Genomic DNA, 20466 nt, shown 5'->3' with positions numbered 1-20466 from the left:
ATAATACATTGAGGTTGGAGATTGAGGGAATTGTCTATGTCAAACATCACTCTGAAAATGATCTGTTTAGCAATGTTGTAATAAAAATAAGAAATAGATCAACAAGTCAGTCAAAGACTCTTTGCAACGCGTTCTAATTTCTAAAAGTACGTATGTCTAGATTATATTGTATTACATATTGTTCACAAGCTACTTATTATGCCAAATGTTTAAACTCCTGGTGTAACTAATTGTCTATTTGAGCTACTGATATGTTTCACAATCCTTACATTCTGGCAATGCAGATATGGTATATTGGACATAAAACGTTAACCAATACTTGTTTACCTATGGTTATCGCTTTGCTTGGATCAAACTCGAACTTGGAAACGTTGATATTGTTATTTAAACAATTCGTTTTAGAAAAAAAACTTTACAATATTTAACACGAAGAGTGTCTCTGAAGCACGCATGATGCTGTCGGCTCTAAACACTATACATATATATATATATATATATATATATATATATATATATATATATATATATATATATATATATATATATATATATGTCATTTTCATTTAAAAAAGCATGTTAAAGTATTAAAATGTCAAACACTCATTCAAATTGCAGAATCAAAAATGCGCGTTTCAATTTATTATCTCGAATAGAAAAAAAAGACGTAGTAATGTTAAGTGAGACATATATATTTTTTTAATATTACTAAATAACAAAAAATTATACATGTACATACATTGTAAACATTTTTTCTTCAAGAAGATAACACTGCAACTTATTTGCGTATATGCACGTACAATGGAATGTTTTGTTTTAAATATTTTTTCTTTAAAATATACCCAATCTGCATGGAAATAAGTGATAATTGTGTTTAAACCATGGGTAATTTTTTTCTTGCAATATGAAAAGAAACCAAACAAAAAAGTGTTTAAGTAAGCAATGAATTATAAAAAAGGAGACGCTGGAAGCTCAAAACTGACCGTCAAGTAATCTTTGATAAGTTGTATTAAATTGTTCGAGGTTATCGTTTTTTAAGGCTATTTCTTGTTCTATATCAAAGCGTAATTTTAGAAATGTAAGGAAATGTTCAAAAAAGGGTGTGCGCGACCTATTACTATTCATTCGTTCTATAAGTATTTATTTATTGTAAGTATTTACTTTACAAGCTGATGCGGAATTTTACAATAAAATTTCAGCTATGTACTTGAATCAATTTATGTATGATTATGTGTTGTTAATGTGAACAAAAAAAAACAAAAATTTAATAGTAATGCCAATGTCTTTAGGATTTTTGTTTTTAAATATGTGTTCCGTGATCGTTTTCCAGCTAATCCAAACTTGTTAAAAATATGGTATTACATCATGATATTGTAACATCATATATACAGGTATTAAATTGATGGCATGAGTTACACTGTGTATAATATACATCAAAACAACAATTTACCATAAAAATGCAATACATGTAGATATAGTATCATGCTGAGTTTCTTCAGCAGAGTGTACAACGCAGTTTGGGTATTATTTTATATCTAGTTCAGTACACATAAAAAAGGTAATCTACATTTGTTACCATTATGATGTCATTATTTTTAACTTTTGTACCTCCAAATTACATATATTTATTAACAAATAATTTACCATGAACATGTCTAAAAAAGTTAATCATTATGTTGATTATTGTTCATATATAAATGATCTATATTAATCTTCTTTTTTGAAGTTCAAATTAAAACATCAAAAATGACTCTTTAAGGTGTTTAACTATATTATCTTTATAATAGTGTACTACACAAAAAGGTATTTTTTGGAGTAAGGTTTAAAAAAACAAATTCAAAAATAGCATTCATGTATCAAAAAAATAAAGTTTCGTCATAAACAGATATGGATAAGTACTACATAGCATATTCCCAATTTTAGATATTTGATATGGAAACATATTAGAAGAAAATGTTACAACAACTTAAGCAAATGTTTGCAACACAGTATGAGAATGTACTTTATGGATATGTTCCAATCATGAAAGTTGTTTGTTAACAATTTACATTTCCTTGCAATAGTTTATCTATGAATTAACTTTGAGCTTTAATAAAATCCATACACTTATCAAATTTCATAGCATGATGCATATGCTTAACCCTATTAAGATCTAGATTAATCTTTGTTTTTTATTACAACATATCATAAAGACTGTTTAATGTGTTATACTATATAACCTTAGCAATAATGTACTATATAATATAGGTTGTTTTTTAGTAAGGTTCAAAAATAAAAGCTCAAAATAGCATACATGTATCAAAAAAAGGAAAATGTCATCATATGCTCATAAAGACAAGTACTATATATCATAATCTTAATTATGGATATTTGATATATATTTCATATATATTTCATATATATTTCATATAAAGAAACACATTTGAAGAAAATGTTACAACAACTTAAGCAATGGTGTACAACACAGTATGAGAATGTGCTTCATGGATATGTTCCAATAATGAAAATTGTTTGTTTTATTACACTTTACATTTCCTTGCAATAGTTTGCCATTGATTTTACTGTGTACTTAAATAAAATCCATACACTTATCAAATTGCATAACAAAATGCATATGATGACCCTATTAGTCACTCTCACATCGAAAGACAAAAAAGCTGTGAGATTGACTAAGGGTTCATAAAGGACATGTACTAACTTAATGTAATAGATATAATTTACAGGCATATTCTTATTTTCAAGGGTTTATTATTAACACCCCCATCCTACAAAAAGGAAAGAACAAGTTACTTTCACATAAAAAACGAAATTGTGAGAGTATCCTTGGGGGTGTTTTGATAATATTTTTCATTTACGTGACGAGTTACACTGTGTAGTTTGCCTCGTGATTCAAGTATAGTAGGATAATTTAAACTTAGTGTATACGTGTACTCTTTATTAACCTTCATATGAAATATCTACTGACTCTAATCGTCATAAAGGGATTGCAAAGTTTGTTTCTAAAAAGCTTACATATTATTCACATATTTGATATATTTATTGTTTGAATTACAATACTTTATTTAAACGTGTTGATTGTTTCTCAATGTATACACACCTTGATCTATTTAGTTTCAACTCACATTTGTGTATACTGGCGAAAAAAGATCAGGCATTCTATTTCTTAACCGGAAAAACACGTATGGTTGTACATAGTATTTAACTATTTTGTGGACGTCTATGGCCATGGCAGCTCCAACCAGTATTTGCAGTTACTAAGGTGTAGTGTGTGAACGTGGTCTTGATAGTCTCTATCTTTTGTGCTGCCTTCATGGGTCCATGCCGATTGTATGAGGTCTTTCCTCTTCAGTCGTACATTTCGAAACACCTCTTGGTTAAGTTTTGTCAGGTCTTCGTTAATAAATAGTTTCTCGCCTTTGAGGTTCTTTTTTCGCGCATTACTTGAGTCTTCTTCATCCGGGATTGCAGCTTTACAATAATTTGTCGGTGTTTGTTTTTATCAAACTTTCCTACTATGTGTGCAATGTCAATGTCCTCCTTAACTAGTCTGATTGTCGGCATTTTTGCATTTAGTGTTTTCAATGATTCAGTGTTTACAGATTCTTCAGCCGTTTCTTTTTCTTTATCTACACAGCCAGATAGCCGTATGTTGTTACGTCTGCAGTACTGTTCAAGTTTGTTTAATTTTTCCTCATTGGTCAATTGTTATTTTGTCATTACCATTTTTAATTGCTGTTTCTCATCCTATTCGTTATTGAGTTTTTCTTCCAGTCTTTTAATTTCATTAGCGAGCTTGTCGTTTTCTTGCTGTTTATCAAAAATACTGCTTTCAAGTGTTTCGATTTTATGTATCACTGACTTTAACAGTTCATCTTTCATCTCATTAACTAGTTCTCTCATCATGCTTATCAGCCCGCTATCATTCTTGGTCAGCATGTTACTGAGTTTTTTGTAAATTTCCGCCAATTCTTTTTTCATCCAATTACTTTCATCTTCTACATCCGTTTCACTCTGTTCAATGATCTCTTTGACCTCATTTGCCGGATTTATTTTGGATTTCTTTTTACGTTGCTTCGATTTATTTTGTTCTGTTTCGCCTATTACTACACTCGTGTCAGCTTCACTCACGATGCTTACACTCGTTGCTTTTTGTTTCTTATTTACATCTTCGACTTTTGGTGAGTCGAGTTGACTAGCTGTTTGTTCGACGTTTACCATATCTATTTTGCTCAGTATAGTTACTGAAATTGGCGATTGTCCGTGTATATTCACTTAATCCCCTTATGTAAACATATGTCCTCGTGCTTTTATCGACCACGTATCCGATTTTTACATGAACAAAAATGGGGTCGCCCACCCGTGCAATAAACTACACTATGAACGACATATTAAAAGTCGTATTTATGAGTATTGTCATATATATTAGTAGGTTAAAATGTTCAAAAATTTTACCGAGTGTTTTTCCAATCGACGTATCCTTCCAAAAATGTTTAATTATCACTATTCACACACATAAATATATTGTAAAGACGAGCACATTTTTCCATGTAAGTATTACAGGGAAGGAAACTTTGCGGTTTTATTCTTACATGCTTACATATATTTTGTTTGTATTGCACTGACATGACTTAAATTCTGGTAATATAATGTGATTGTCATTTATTTTAACTATTAACAACGTATACCAAATTCCCCTAAAGATAGATCAAGCCTTTCAAATTTGTATAAGTGATTATAAGATGTAAATACAAAGGCTAGCTGCCAATTTGCCTTCTTTGTCATTAAATTGTTATAGGCATACATTAGCATTTTAAACACCTTTTTAAACGCAGTATTTATATTTGATTGCAAACATATTACCCAAACAAATTATTTATGTTCATGTATACACATATATTGTTATATGTATGTATGTGTTGTTATGTTTATTCAAATAACTCACATTGTATTTGTATGTTTATGTTGATTTGTAATCCACCTAATTAAAAAACGTTCGCACCAGTTTTTATAGACTGAGATGCATTATAAGTAAAAACAACATGACGTCAAATTCGTTCATGTTTGTTGCTGGTAGAGAGCAATTAACATGCTAATATACAGGACGTTAAATAAACAGCAATGTTTGTGTTACTCGAAAAACTATAATTTAAATTTGTTTATGAGATATATGTATTTGGTTTAATAACCGAGACCGTCTGTACCACATAAATAGAATATAGCAAACCTTTGATAAAGTTATTTACTGTACAAATCATGTCGCCTGTGGTATTAAATTTTGCAATAAACTAAAATGTGTTAAATACCTCTGTGTATATAGTGGTTGTCATTTTGATACTTAAGTTTGAAAATACCGTAAAATGTTAACGTGGCCAAATGAAATGTAACTTGGAACTATGTAACACTATGTATATATTGATGCTACATGTAAGGATAGTATAGTTCAATTGATTTGACTTATGGTGAAAGTATTTTAAGTGACTTTCATGTCACTATTTTAGGCCACACATACATATTCATATGCAAACTTTAATAAATCGTGTTCTTATGCACTTTGTGTTTGAGTGTCATTATCGCATGGCTTAAGCAACTTTTAAGCAAAGTTGAAGGCAACGCTCACAATGATTTGAACTACTTTCAAACGCAAAATGGAATGTATCCAATGTACAAGATATTGCTAACAAATTGATACCTCCGCGGTTGACAGAAACACAAAGCATGGTCGATGAAGTGCAACTGCGTCTAATGGTGTATGACTTCTCTACAAATATTCTGGCGTTCACAATTGATATGTTTCTGTTCAGGTCGCTGTAGAACAAATACATTTGTTAATTAAATGCATTCAAAAACGACATCAACATTATTTTCGGTTGATCAACATCGTAAGAAGTATTGTTTTGGTGCCACTTATGATCCCTATCACAAATGATTGAAAGCTGTTTCTCCAATTTTGCAGATATAAAAGCAACGCTTGCCATGCGCCAGTATTGGGATAGAACTTTCTAAATATGGTGTTTTCGAATATTATTAAAAAAAATAAACATGTGTATTAAAGCGATTTTAATTATCGTGTGTTGCTTTTTCAAACAAAATCAAGTTCGATCAGAAGTTTCGAATAATTATTTCTTTCGCGTTAAAGGCGTTACTGTAAGCGAACAGGAAAATGATTTTCACCAAACCAAACAACAGTGCTCGCTACGATGCATAGCGGGGTGTAGGAAGTGTTTCGTAATCAGTTATGATGTCGTCACTAGCGTATGTAGACATTTCGACCAGCTTAACACAACATTGGTCGTCACGGAAACACCTTCGACATATTTGGTTTGGATTCGCAATGAAACCATGAGAGGTAAAATTGATTGTTTTTCTCGTGTATGTTTAATTGACGGAATTGTTTTTTTTTTATAATTGTTCCATTCTAATTTTCTGTTAGATAACTTTGCATCTTAATGTGATATAATGGGCATCTAATAGTTTATAGGTGTCTATCGCAACCGTTGTTTATTTTTGGTGTTTTCACATCATGTACACTTATATTTATTAATACAACATCAACATACTAAATAAAAGCAATATCCCGGAAAGATAAAAAAAAATGCATTTGAATATCAACTGATTATACATTTACGATGTGAACCTAAATTTAGTTTTAGTGCAGATTCGTTCATACGACACAAAGACACAATTTTGTTTTACGGATCATTTCGGCTTAGAGGACTGGTTGAGTCACGTAAGAATATCGATTATAAAATACTTTTTATAAACAACTGGTAGCAAGATGAGTTGCATATAATTGGTCAGTAACCACATTTTAACTAACTCTTTTGACCTGATGATTTTTTCCAGCCCGATTCAACAGTGAACAATGCCCATACATATCACTTTTATGTGACTGAAACGTATTGTAACTTGAAGCATTACATTTCTTAATTTCATTTGAAGGTCAGTAATATTCTTTTAAATATCTGGGCATAGCAAATCATTGTATACAATTATTAATAATATTCGGCCTGGGACCGCTAAATGTCATTTCGAAATTTCATTGACATCTATTAAACCATGTCGGTTAAAATAAAAACAAGATCACGTTTTGTATAAAATTTTGAAAAAAACACAACATCTGATTATTGTTGCATAATTATAATTATAGTCTACCCAGTTCGCCGTGCCGGCGACAACGGGATCTCGTTTGAAGATGCGCCGGCGGTGTGCTCGAACTTGGGTGGTTACTTGGCGAATACCAGCGACTTACAGACGGCACAAAGACTAGGTCTTCATCTGTGCAGGTAGTTTTGACGTCATTTCCGGTGTTGTAGTTGTGTCAATCTAAAATGTGTATGATGTATAACATTTTAATATTAGATATCAAACATGTGGATTCTGTTCGTATTTGAAACGATTACCAGATCAACGCAAAATGAGACCCTCCCCCCACCCCAACAAACCCTCCCCCCCCCCCCCCAAAAAAAAAAAAATAAAATAAAAAAAATTAGGAAGCGTGCGTGATGGTTGCCAAACAACTTAAGTCATACATGTGTATTTTTGTCATCCAGATGTGGCATACTACGTAACAACTCAACCCGCTACAGCGCCCTCTACAACGGTACGAACTGCTCCGACTATGCCGGGCTTCCGCCGCCAACAATCGTGACGTGCAAGTTACCGACGACTAATACATACCTGTCACCGGCACCGCTTGCGTACTGCGTTTTGTAAAGAGACTTGCATTCTATATCGAACTGCGTGCCTATCTTTGGTGATTATATTGAAAATAATATTATCAAAATTAATAATAAGCTTTTATGCTAATTTATTATATGTCAATTCCGTGCAACGCAGGAAACATGTTTTGAGGTTTAGAATGATATTGTTTGACTTAACAATGACACGATTATCGGTTCCTTTCTTTCTATTGACGACTAAAACAGTAAGCATAGATCAATAGTTATCACACGGATCCAATACAAATTCACTTATTGTGTTCACACGACCGATTTAATTATTTTTTATTTACATGTTTAACGGAACTTTACCGGTACTTTTTTGTTTTTGAACGTGTCAAATTCAATACATATATAATACGTAAGATCGCCTAATAAATGTTATAAGCATGTGTGAATATATGTGGTTGTATTCTTTTCGTGTTGTTAACATCAATACGTGTGGATATATTGTGTTGCTTTCGTAAATAACGAATGTGGACATATGTGGGTGTATTCGTTTCGTGCTGTAAATAATAAATACATGTGGGCTGATGTATATGTACTACTTTCGTGTTTTAAACATCAATACGTATGGATAAATGTGGAGATATTCGTTTCGCGCTGTAAACATCAATACGTGTGGGAATATGTGGCTGTGACAATTTCGTGTTCTTAAAACGAATACGACAAATAGACCCAAACAACTTGTGCGATTTTTTCTGCGTCCTGCCGATGAAAAAAAGATTGCAAATAGGTAAGAGGGATATGTATTACTAGTATTGAAAGGATACTAATGAGTTGAGGTCTGGGAAAACGGGGCTAAATGCGTGTACGTAAAGGGTTGTCAAAAATTAGCCTGTGCATTCCGCACAGTCTATTCAGACTCGACGCTCTCCGCTTTTACTGGATTTTTGTTTAGAAGAGACTTCATTTCAACTAAAAAATCCATAAAAGCAGAGTGTCGTCCCTGATGAGCCTGTGCGAATTGCACACGCTAATCTGGGGCGACCCTTAACAAACATGCATTAAGCCCTGTTTTCCCATAGCAAGAATAAAATACGGAACATGTACGCTCGTATGTCAAGTTTGTTGATACGAATTGAGGTATGCCAATCGTAAAAGTGGTATGAACGCTCGCGTTATAATATTTTGACACTTAAAACAAACTCGTAACTATGTTACCTGTAATTAACCTGTCGGTCCGCGGTAACTATGTTACCTGGAGTTAACCTGTTTGTTCGCGGGACGTTTTTTGTTCTGTGCTTAACTTTGAAACTATTAAATGCATCGAGTTTAAACTTCAAGTTCATTCATTGATTGTTGCATGTGCGTAAAGTGTAATCCTGCATTAGTATGTGAAATCCGCGATGGCTTATCTGATAGGACACTTGCCGCCTAGACTGAATGTTCGTTTAAAGGAGACTTTCTTTATATTAAAAAATCCATAAAAGCAGAAAGCGTCTTCCGTCAATAGCCTGTGAGGACAGGCTTATCTGGGACCACCCATTACGCACATGTTTTAAGCCATGTTTTTAAAGAACGCGGCTCACATTGGTTGTTGACTCATGCTTGCTGCAGCTCAACCTCCATACGGAGATACGACTTTTCACATTGAGGATATCAAAAACCCAAAGGGCAGGTAACACTGCGAGGTTAGGCTACACTATTTATTGAGTTGTCCCTCTTTGTCAATTTCCCTTGTGTAACCAGAACGACGGCCTTTTATGTCACTCAATACTAATATTTGCTTAACTCTCTCAAGACTATGGTGTTAACTTTATAAACATGTGTACGTCTGTCTGCTTTTAATGGTTAATAATAATAATAATAATAATAATAATAAGTGGTAATACTACTACTAGTAATAATAATAATAATGATAATAATTACAACAACAGCAACAACAAAAACTGCAACAATAATAATAATAATAACAACAGCAACGTAATTATTTTAATCATAATAATACTTATTATACTATTAATTAATATTATTAATTTGTGTTAGCTTGTTTTATACACGATCCGATCAGACCCGAATGACTAAGTTTGTTTTAAATTTAATCCGACAACCCGACCCAATTAATGTAAATGTAATATACATTTTTTGTAGTTTTAGACGTATGCGTGGTTGAGAGACATAGTGTAGTTACTAAGATTTATATTTTTCAGATGAAATACAACACAACCAGCGCTAGCTTGAAATTCTTTCAAAAGAATGTTGGAATGTATGTTCATCAATTATATCATAACAATATACCATCATGTCCGGAAAATTTGAACGACCGTAATACCTATTCTGCGTCATTTTTCAAAAAGATAAAACAAACACTTCAATACATCATAGACCAAATTGCAGAGACTTTTAAAGCGAATGCAGATATTCACATTTCGCATACTTGTTTAATCTTTGTTTCTGTTGCAATCATTAAAACCACATAAACAATATTTGTTTAAAATTTGATTGTCTGTTTGTTCTAAGTTATGAATAGGGATGGGGATTTTAAATCAACTGTTAATTACTGAAGTATACTCTCCTATTCTCAATTGCTATCATACACACATCTCGAGCCGCCCTCGAGTAAAGAATTTCTCTGAAGTGCTTTAATAAAAAGAATTCAAAGTGGTCCTTAAAGAGCTATGAATTATTTTGAGGCGTTTTCCTTCCTGTTCTTCGCATCTCTTGTGAACCATATTTATTTCTTTAATGAGCCTCGCTTTGATTGTAAAAAGGGGTTTAATGAACGTACGTATAGTGTCGGTAACGTATCACGAACACCAACGTCAACGCCACTACCTTCACCACTACTACTACCTCTACCTGGACCAACACTAACACCTCCAACACAACAACCACTACAATCCACATAACAACCTTTCCACTATCACCACGCCCACCAACTAGACTACCAACGCCCCTCCGTCACTACAACCACCATCACCACCACTACCAGTCTTACCAGTATCGTTCTATCAACACTACAACCGCCCCACCGCCACAAACCGTCACTACCACCATCACTACCACTACCAGTCTTACCAGTATCGCTTCTATCAACACTACAACCGCTGCCAGTGTTTCAATCATAGCAAGCAGCAACAACAACAAAGCTACCACCACCAATGATAAAAGTGATTACATCACTTCAATTATCGACCTTTTTATAGTAACTTGTGTGTTTAATTGTCGAATACGGCTAATTTCTGATTGTTTCAGACTACTTTAACAGCACATATATAATCTCGTCTTAAGAACAAGTATAGCACTTTAATCAAGTGTTGACAATTAAACAACAGATGTTGGCTTTCGAACTACCACTAACAACAGATGTTTTAAAGTATCTTGGTACATATTTAGAAATTGATAGGGCGTTGTAATACTTTTTTTCGTACGGAGGACACACTTGTGAGGGGCCGATAACCGGTACCGGAAGAGTATTCCCAAGTGGGTTCTTACGGAGTTTAAGGACATGGGAGGACGCCGTTGCGTTATAGATATGGTGTCCGCCTAGCGACCGTGAGGTCACGTGTTAGATCACCACTGTGGGAGCGTTCTTTAGATCTCCCCCAAAGACACCAAGTACTGGTTCTAGGCCCAGGAAACGGACTCGAGAGCATATCAAATAAGCCTTAGGCTTCCTATGCAATCGAGCTTAAATAAATAGGTTTAATCTAAGGACATGAGACAAGTTGTATTAAAACTCGTAGGGAATATGCTTACACAGTAATACATTGTTAGAAAACAAGAACACCACTGCGTGCAACCCCAAGCCACGATTGCTTCACTTCAGAAATTCTGTTCATTTCCTTTAGCAGACCCGCTCCTACGCTGAATGACCATTAATACCAAAACTCCTCATCATACGAACCGGTGTTGTTGTTTTTTTTTTGGTTTTATATCTTACAGCCTTTGCCTTTTGAATTGGAAAAAAAGATTGATAAACCATGCAAATGGGAAAATTGAAACATTATTAATATGACTATGCATAAAAGTGTTCCAATAGATTATAAGCTAATGTTTAACTGCATAATAAAATTAATGTTTTAAATTTTTCCAGAATTATGTATAAAGAACTCAATAAACCAATGATAAAGTTTATTGGAAAAGTTCTGCATCTTTTTGGGGAAATTTTGATCAGGTCACATTTTGTTGGGAAAAACTGTTACATTTTGCCTTTGGAAGCAGCTTTCAATAGGCTGTAATGTTGGGCAAAACAATTACTGTGAACATATGAAAAACAACATACTTATGTCATCTGTTGTTGTTACCCTTAAAGTTATGTACCTCAACCATACGAGTAACGTTCTGTGAAATTCGGGCTTTATACATGCGCATACAGTGTCATCACAGATAAGCATGTTCAGCCTGCACACGCTGACCTTAGACGACACTTTATGCACGTTCATGAATCCCAGATGACACATAACTCCGCTCGTATAAAGCCTAAATAGCGCCTACTTATCTTATTAATTTCCGACATAACCAATGTACTATTGTATGGTGGATTGCAGTCGGGTGAGGTAGGAGCTTCCTATCCGAAACCATATTATGAATCCACATTAGTTTATGGGTAGAAGCTGACACTACTGCCTTTGTATTTCTTGACCTGCCAATTATTACTGACACTTTTTTGATTACCAATCGTAATACATCGACAATCTCCGGAATCCTTCGTAAGATCGATATCGTGTCTATTGAGAGGCCAATCGTGATACATTGACTACATTGACTATCTCCGAAATCCATCGTAAGATTGATCTCGTGTCTTTTGAGAGCCCGATCGTGATGCGTCGACTAGCTCCGGAATCCTCCGTAAGATAAATGTATGCAGTAAAACGTCTGCTGATCCAGAGTGACTTGATCATAGACGCCCACAACTTAGTCTTTAAACAGCAAGATTGAGAAGCCCCAGCCGCACGCATGCACACTTTCCAGCCTTTACTCACATTTCATTCTATACACTCGAAATTATTGAGTGTTTCATGGTTTTCTTTAAGAAGAAAGAAACAAAACCACAAACCACACACGCATAACAGCGCTTGATATTGAATCATTCTTCGAAAAAAAATCATGCTGAATGATTTGGACATGTGCAATGCATTACACATTTTTTTATCGCACATGTGTTTCCACTTTCAAGAAATGAATGTTTAACATTTCCACGAAGGTCTGTTTCTATTATGCGCACATTTTTAAAACGTTTCATCAGAATAAGCAACATACATTATCCATGCCCGATTAGTGCTATTACTTTAACTATGAATGCCATCTTTGATACATTTACAATTGATGGAGGTCGAATGGCGTATATATGTATTACATGTGCATTACTTACATTCGCGGTGTCATTTAAGCTCCGGTATTCACGCTGAATTTGCTCTTGGGAAACGGGACTTAATGCATGTGCGTGAAGTGTCGTCGTAGGAAGAGCCTGTCAATATGACAGGCTAATCAGGGACGATACTTGCCGCCTTTATGGAATTTCGTTTGAAGAAGAAGTCTCTTCTTAACACAATCTAGAATAAAGGTTAAGTTTCGTCAATTATATTGAACAGGTCTTCTCTGTTTTGATTTAATTATACCTGCCGGTCATATCCAGTTTGTTGGTGTGCTCATTAGATGTGTTCAAACGAGGTTTGTTTGACCTTTCCATTGCACGGTGTCAAGATCTCAAAAACACTTGTTTAATCATCGACATTTGAAATGACAAGGTGCAGTGAAATCAAGCAAAGATAACCATAATGTACCCACATTTGACACCGATATTTTCTAACGTTATCGAGCCTTAAACAATTAACTAATTGTTTACATAATGGTTACATTCGTGTCATATTAATAACGCTTCAATTCGCGTTATCACGTTTATTGACGCTTTGGTCCGTTTTTATGAAACCGAATGCGGGTAATTAGACCGCAGTAAATTACACTAAAACAAAGCGACACTTGGCTACACAGATCAAATCAAATACAACAAATGAAAAGGGTGACATGTTGCAAATTATCATCACAATTCATCGACAAGACCACCCTCAAACGTGTGTTCCATTCATACGCTTTGGTGGTTCTTTGTTCCATTAATATCCTTTGATGGGAAAATTTATCGCACGCGTAATTTCGAATACCTGCTTAGGTATTTGCATAAGGGCGATTGACAGCGTTATTTTGACAAATTTGTATCAAAGAATTTTTGCACATGTTTTCGTGTTTTTTTTTCGATCTTCTCTTTCATCCACGTGTCATTTTTCTCTTCTATGTTTTCCTTAACTTGCGACTTATTATTTGAGCCACTTTTTGGGAAAACAGAGCTTAATGCATGTGCGTAAAGTGTCGTCCATTTGAGCCTGTGCGGACTGCAAGGATGACACTTTCCACCTTATGTGGATTTTCGTATAGAAGAGACTTCCTGTAAATGAACAATTCCCTAAAACGAAAAGTGATGTCCCAGATTAGCCTGTGCAGACTGCGGACGACACTTTACGCACATGCGTTAACCCCTGTTTTTTTCCAGAACAAGGCTCATTTGTGGTCGTCGACCTGCTCGTTTGTCGCCTGTAGCATGACGATTAATCTCACCTTTCTCCTCGTTTTTCTTGTCCTGAACAATATGATTGTTTTAGGATAATTGAGTGTCGCTCTAGGAAATCCGGGCTTAATGCGTAAAGTGCCGACCCAGATTAACATGTGCAGTCCGCACAGTATAATTAAGGAAGACGCTCTCCGCCGAGATAGGATTTTTGTTTATAAGAGACTTTCTTCAACCCCTAATACCTTCAACACCGAAAGTGTAGTCCCTTATTGTCCTGTTTGCATTGCACATGCTAATCTGAGACGACACTTAAAGCATATCCATCAAGCTCAGACCGAGGCTTAAATGTAAGTGTGTTTGATGTTCCTGTGGTATAGCAAAGGAGCAGTTTGTAAAAAACAACAACCGACACGTTTGATTGAAATTTGGTGTAAAATAATGAATTTGATGCACATTATTTGTCGCCCATTATCACATTAGTGGCCGTCTTACATGTTGAATGAACAACGTTTAGCGAAATGATAGTTTGAAGTTCCATAAAATTAATTTTGCATTATTTTCTGTTTATTTCACCTTTGTTCTGCTTGCAAAATAGGATTTTATTCAAACTTACGCTATGTATTCTCCATAATGAATTGACACCATAGACAAAGTGGGCCATTTTGAACAGAGAACTGTGCATATAAGCCTTGCGTTGGGAAAACGGGTCTTTATGCATGTGCGTAACATATCGTTCCAGATAAGTTTGTTCAGTCCATATGCTTCTACTTGTTTAAGGGCTATTCAACACTTTGAAATGTTAAGTTCCAGATTAAGAAAAGTTACACTGTTCAAACTACGATGTTTAGTTTCATATTTAGAAACCTTGTATGAAGACAACCCCGTTTTAAATTGCGCATGGTATGGATGGGGACAAGGTGAATATTACTGGGGTCAAGGTAAATGTTACTGGAGTCAAGGTAAATGTTACTGGGGTCAAGGTAAATTTTACTGGGGTCAAGGAAAATGTTATTGGGGTCAAGGTAAATGTTACTGGGGTCAAGGTAAATGTTACTGGGGTTAAGGTAAATGTTACAGGGGTCAGGGTAAATATTACTCGGGTCAAGGTAAATGTTACTGGGCTCAAGGTAAATGTTACAGGGGTCAGGGTAAATATTACTGGGGTCAAGGTAAATGTTACTGGGGTCAAGGTAAATGTTATTGGGGTCAAGGTAAATGTTATTGGGGTCAGGGTAATTATTACTGGGGTCAAGGTAGATGTAACTGGGATCAAGGTAAATGTTACTGGGGTCAAAGTAAATGTTACTGGGGTCAATGTAAATGTTACAGGGGTCAGGGTAAATGTTACTGGGGTCAAGGTAGATGTTACTGGTATCAAGGTAAATGTTACAGGGGTCAGGGTAAATGTTACTGGGGTTAAGGTAAATGTTACAGGGGTCAGGGTAAATATTACTGGGGTCAAGGTAAATGTTATTGGGGTCAGGGTAAATGTTACTGGGTCAAGGTAAATGTTACTGGGGTCAAGGTAAATGTTATTGGGGTTAAGGTAAATGATACTTGGGTCAAGGTAAATGTTACTGTGGTCAAGGTAAATGTTACTGGAGTCATGGTAAATGTTACTGGGGTCAAGGTAAATGTTACTGGGGTCAAGGTAAATGTTACTGGGGTCAAGGTAAATATTACTGGGGTTGATGTAAATGTTGCTGGGGTCAAGGTGAATGTTAGTTGGGTCAAGATAAATGTTACTGGGGTCAAGTTAAATGTTACTGTTACTTAAAGTATTAAAATGTTGTTGCTGAATTTCTCACTAATGGATCATTGAAATGCAACTTCATAAACAAATACCGCTTATAAAAACCGAGATATTGCCCTATTGCATATGAGGTTATTTGGGTCAAGGGTCAAGGTCATGTTCATATTTAGTAAACAGAGAAAACATACTTTTATAAACTCTGACATGAATAAGATTAGTCGAGCGCGCTGTATTTGGACCGCTCTTATACTAATGCTCGATTGGTCATTGTCGGCTCGGGTACTACTTACATGTACCCCGGGTACTCTTAAGTATGCTTACATGTTCCCCGGGTACGGTAAATATACCTAAACGTACCAGGTCGATATTAGACTGTACCCGAGTTGTGCTCCCGCCGAAAATCCGATGTCGTAAAACGCGCTACCGATTACCGTAAAACGATATTGTTTATGTTATTTAACAAACTTCTTTTTAATTAAACTGCATCAACATTCTCTTTGAATGAGCTTCGATAACATAGAGGCAATTAACAGATAATTGACATAAATGTTGACATACATGTAATTAATTAAAAAAATAGCCGACAACGATCGGTTTAGCGTTAAAATTCCCGGGTACGTTTAAGTATATTAACCGTACCCGGGTACATGTAAGTATACTTAGGAGTACCCGGGGTACATGTAAGTAGTACCCGAGCCGACAATGACCAATCGAGATATACTAAGTAAGTGATTATGTTTCGATGCGTTCGTACGCAGTTAATGCTCTACATAATGTATCTTTCATCTTAATTTCACAACGATCTTTTATGAGATTCAACGTTTCATGTTTAATGATGCAATAAAAGCGTTTTGGTTCTGAAGATTTCAATTGCCATAGTAATTAAATATTCATTACATCTCTATTAAATACGACTCAAACATGATATAAAAGCGTGACGCTTAAAAACCCTTATGTTATTTTTCGGATAAATCAGTTGATATATTGCAATTCATGTTGAGTTTTAATTATCCGCGTTTGTTTAATATCTATGACTAACATAGACGTCATTCGTTAATACAGAGCTTTTGTGATTAGTCATTTATATAATAAAGATAAGCCTACATCGCTACATGTACATTATTCGTTTTGTATCGAATTTAGTTAGAATTTGTACTATTTTCTTTGCTTTATTGTAATTCATAGAGGTGAGAAAAGCTTTTAGTAGCCATACTAATGCTATAACTTAAACTAAAAGTACATACTACATTTTTCACCGGAACATTTCCCGTAATTAACATTTACAGGAAACACATGCATTCTTGACAAGGTTCTACAAACAGAAGAACATAAATACCAACGAAATTAATATTATGGAGAAATAAAAAGATTAACAATTTATGTATTTGTGTTTTTCATTTCAAGTTGAGGATCATACATATTTGTTTTAATATAGTCTTTGCTCGTTTATATCAAAGATATGTGATATTTGTATCACCACTATTATTTCAGTTTAGAGACGGAGTATTTTTTTGAATACTATCTATACATTTGATGTCTACCTTTTTTAGTTCGGAGAATCAGCAAAACGGATAACTAACTGGAAAACGCTTGGCACCAGGGTGCAAGATCACGTGTCTGTGTGGGGTTCACATTTGAACTTTAATGAATGTAAACACACCGGTATGTGTTGTTTTTCTTCAAATAACTTTTTAATTTTTTTTCTTAACAATTTTAACATGTGGATAATAGACAGTTTTATATGCTGCTAATGGCATTATGAAATACATCCGAGTTACTGTATTTAATGAGCCTGTGTTCTTGGCCAAAATTTGACGTGTAACGCAACATGTACACGGTTTTGCTGCATGCAACGTGAAATTTGTGCACCGATTTCAGACGTATTCAATAATTTATTCTTAAATCTTAAAATATCGTCACACACTGAAAGCAACGCGGTCGTTTTTTCGCTAAAGACTTTTGCAAATATATTTCAATATCGTGAGATATTTGCAAAAATAAAGTTCTAAACGGTGTGTTTACATTCTGTCCAGCCCGTGTGTAAACCCCTGTGAACCTCGTTGATTCTGCACCATGCAATACACAGGCTAATCAGGGACAACACTTTTCGCTTAATGATATTTTTCGTTTAAAGAAAGTCTCTTCTTAGCTAAAATCTAGTTTAGGCGGAAAGTGTCGTCCCTGATAAGCCTGTACGGACTGCCCAATCTAATCTGGGACGACACTTTATGCACACGCATTAAAACCCTTGCATTAAAAAAGCAATTTTGTCATTTTTATGTCCCCCACCACTATAGTGGGGGACATATTTTTTTTGCCATGTCTGTTGGTTTGTTTGTTGGTTTGCCCCAACTTTAACATTTGCCATAACTTTTGCAATATTGAAGCTAGCAACTTGATATTTGACATGCATGTGTATCTCATGGAGCTGCACATTTTGAGTGGTGAATGGTCAAGGTCATCCTTCAAGGTCACAGGTCGTATATATGGGGACATAGTGTTTCACAAACACATCGCTTGTTTCCATAGGCTTTTCATGATACGATGTTTCATGAAAACGCATCTTCAAGTGTGTGCGTGTCTTCTTTCTCACATTTTCGACATCGTTGCAAGCAAGTCGTATGTTATTATGAGTGAATCGACCAATCGTAACTTTATGATATTTCTCGCATACCTAATGAAATCGAAAACTGGTCCGAACGCTGTATGAAATGTTTGGAGAAGCCGACACTCATCAGACCGCTCTCTCATAGAAATAATGATACCTCGACTATTTCCGCAATCTTCCGTAAGAAATATAAATTGATCAATCGTGATACATCGACTATCTCCGGAATCCTCCGTAAGATTGCTAAGGGCAATAAATCGTCTGCTGATTCAGAGTTTGTTGATCATGCAAATAAGAATTGCTATGCAGTAAACATCGAGAGGGACGGGAACCCAAAATGTCAACCATTCTCTGTTCGTTTGGGCAAACTATTGCTAATAAATATATCAAATGTGTACTAAACACCCAGGCTATGGCAATAAAAAGAGCTAGGGGAGGAAAGTTTGCTTGCTGCCAAGATCAGTGTATATGTATTAGAAAGAAGTAAACGCATTCAAGGTTGGACATGATTAGGTCTTCTCATTTAAACATACAACCTGTAGCCTTTTACAATAAAGCAAATTCACCAATGCATCACTTTAAGTGATATTATGCGCACTTTTAACCAGGTTTTCCGAAGACAAAAACTGGTTATTAGATTGGCGAATGTCGGCGGGCGGGCTGGCGGGCTGGTGGACTGGTGGGCTGGCGGGTGGGCGGAACAAGCTTGTCCAGGCCATAACTATGTCGTTCATTGTGAAATTTTAAATTCATTCGGCACATTTGTTCACCATCATTGGACGGTGTGTCGCGCGAAAGAATAACGTCGATATCTCCAAGGCCAAGGTCACACTTTGAGTTCAAAGGTCAAAAATGACCATAAATGAGTTTGTCCGGGCCATAACTATGTCAATCATTGTGAGATTTTGTAATCATTTGTCACGTTTGTTGACCATCATTGGACGGTGTGTCGCGCGAAAGAATTACGTCAATATCTCCAAGGTCAAGGTCACATTTTGAGTTGAAAACCTGGTTTTGTGACAATTTTGTCTCTTGTTCACTGTTGAATTGAGATGAAAAGAATTAACAGGTCAAAAGAGTTAGTTAAAATGTGGTAACTGACCAATTATCTGCAACTCATCTTGCTACCAGCTGTTTATAAAAAATGTATATTATATGCGATATTTTACATGACTGTACAGTCCTCTAAGCCAAGCGGAACTGTCTTTTTATCAGATTAATTGTTCTTCTGAACAAATCTGCACTTAAACTAAATTTAGATTCACATCGTACAGCGAAGCATTTCTGTCGTCAGTTGTCAAAACGAAAGTACGGTTGATATTCAAATGCTTTATTGTTCTTTTTCCGGGATATTGTTTTAGTATGTTGATGTCGCAAATACAAATATACGTGTATATGAAGTCAACACCCCAAAAATAAACCATGGTTGCGATAGACACCTATAAACATAGCATATACTGTTAGATGCGCATAATATCACTTTAAACAGTCAGTGTTAATGTGTGTTCACTGTTCTTTTCCCATCGTCGCGTGGTGGTGTTTAGGGTGTCAAACACCGATAAAAACCTATGTTAAATGGAAAACTACTATACAAGTCTCTATTATTCTCATAGGTTTTTACACCTAAAGCTAAAATTTTACGGACATGGGCCTTTTCAGCTGTGTATAGACCACTTTTGTTTGATCACGAAGAATTTGATATTTTAGCATCGTATATTACCGCTTTTACCAAATTTAACGTTCTATTAATTAAGCTCAATTAAGTCTTGACTTTATTGAAAACAAAAATATTGGTACATGGTGGTAATACATTGATTAAAGAACTTATTTAAAACCATTACAAAATATATACGAGCCTCGCTTAGGTAAAGGGGGCTCGGTG

The 20466-nt window shown here is 35.1% G+C and overlaps 1 protein-coding gene across 1 annotated transcript; it reads left to right on the top strand.

The window, feature by feature from the left end:
• Positions 1 to 5646: 5646 nt before the first annotated feature.
• LOC127848681 (uncharacterized) lies at positions 5647 to 8445 on the top strand. The gene is made up of 3 exons (XM_052381269.1): positions 5647 to 6343; positions 7145 to 7280; positions 7548 to 8445. The coding sequence occupies exons 1-3, from the start codon at positions 6037 to 6039 to the stop codon at positions 7708 to 7710; spliced, it is 606 nt and encodes a 201-aa protein (XP_052237229.1). The 5' UTR covers positions 5647 to 6036; the 3' UTR covers positions 7711 to 8445.
• The last annotated feature ends 12021 nt before the right edge of the window (positions 8446 to 20466 follow it).

Source organism: Dreissena polymorpha, chromosome 10, assembly GCF_020536995.1.
Source record: "Dreissena polymorpha isolate Duluth1 chromosome 10, UMN_Dpol_1.0, whole genome shotgun sequence".
NCBI lineage: Eukaryota > Metazoa > Mollusca > Bivalvia > Myida > Dreissenidae > Dreissena > Dreissena polymorpha.
The sequence above is the reverse complement of the archived record's forward strand: the minus strand, read 5'-3'. Positions and strand labels throughout refer to the sequence as shown.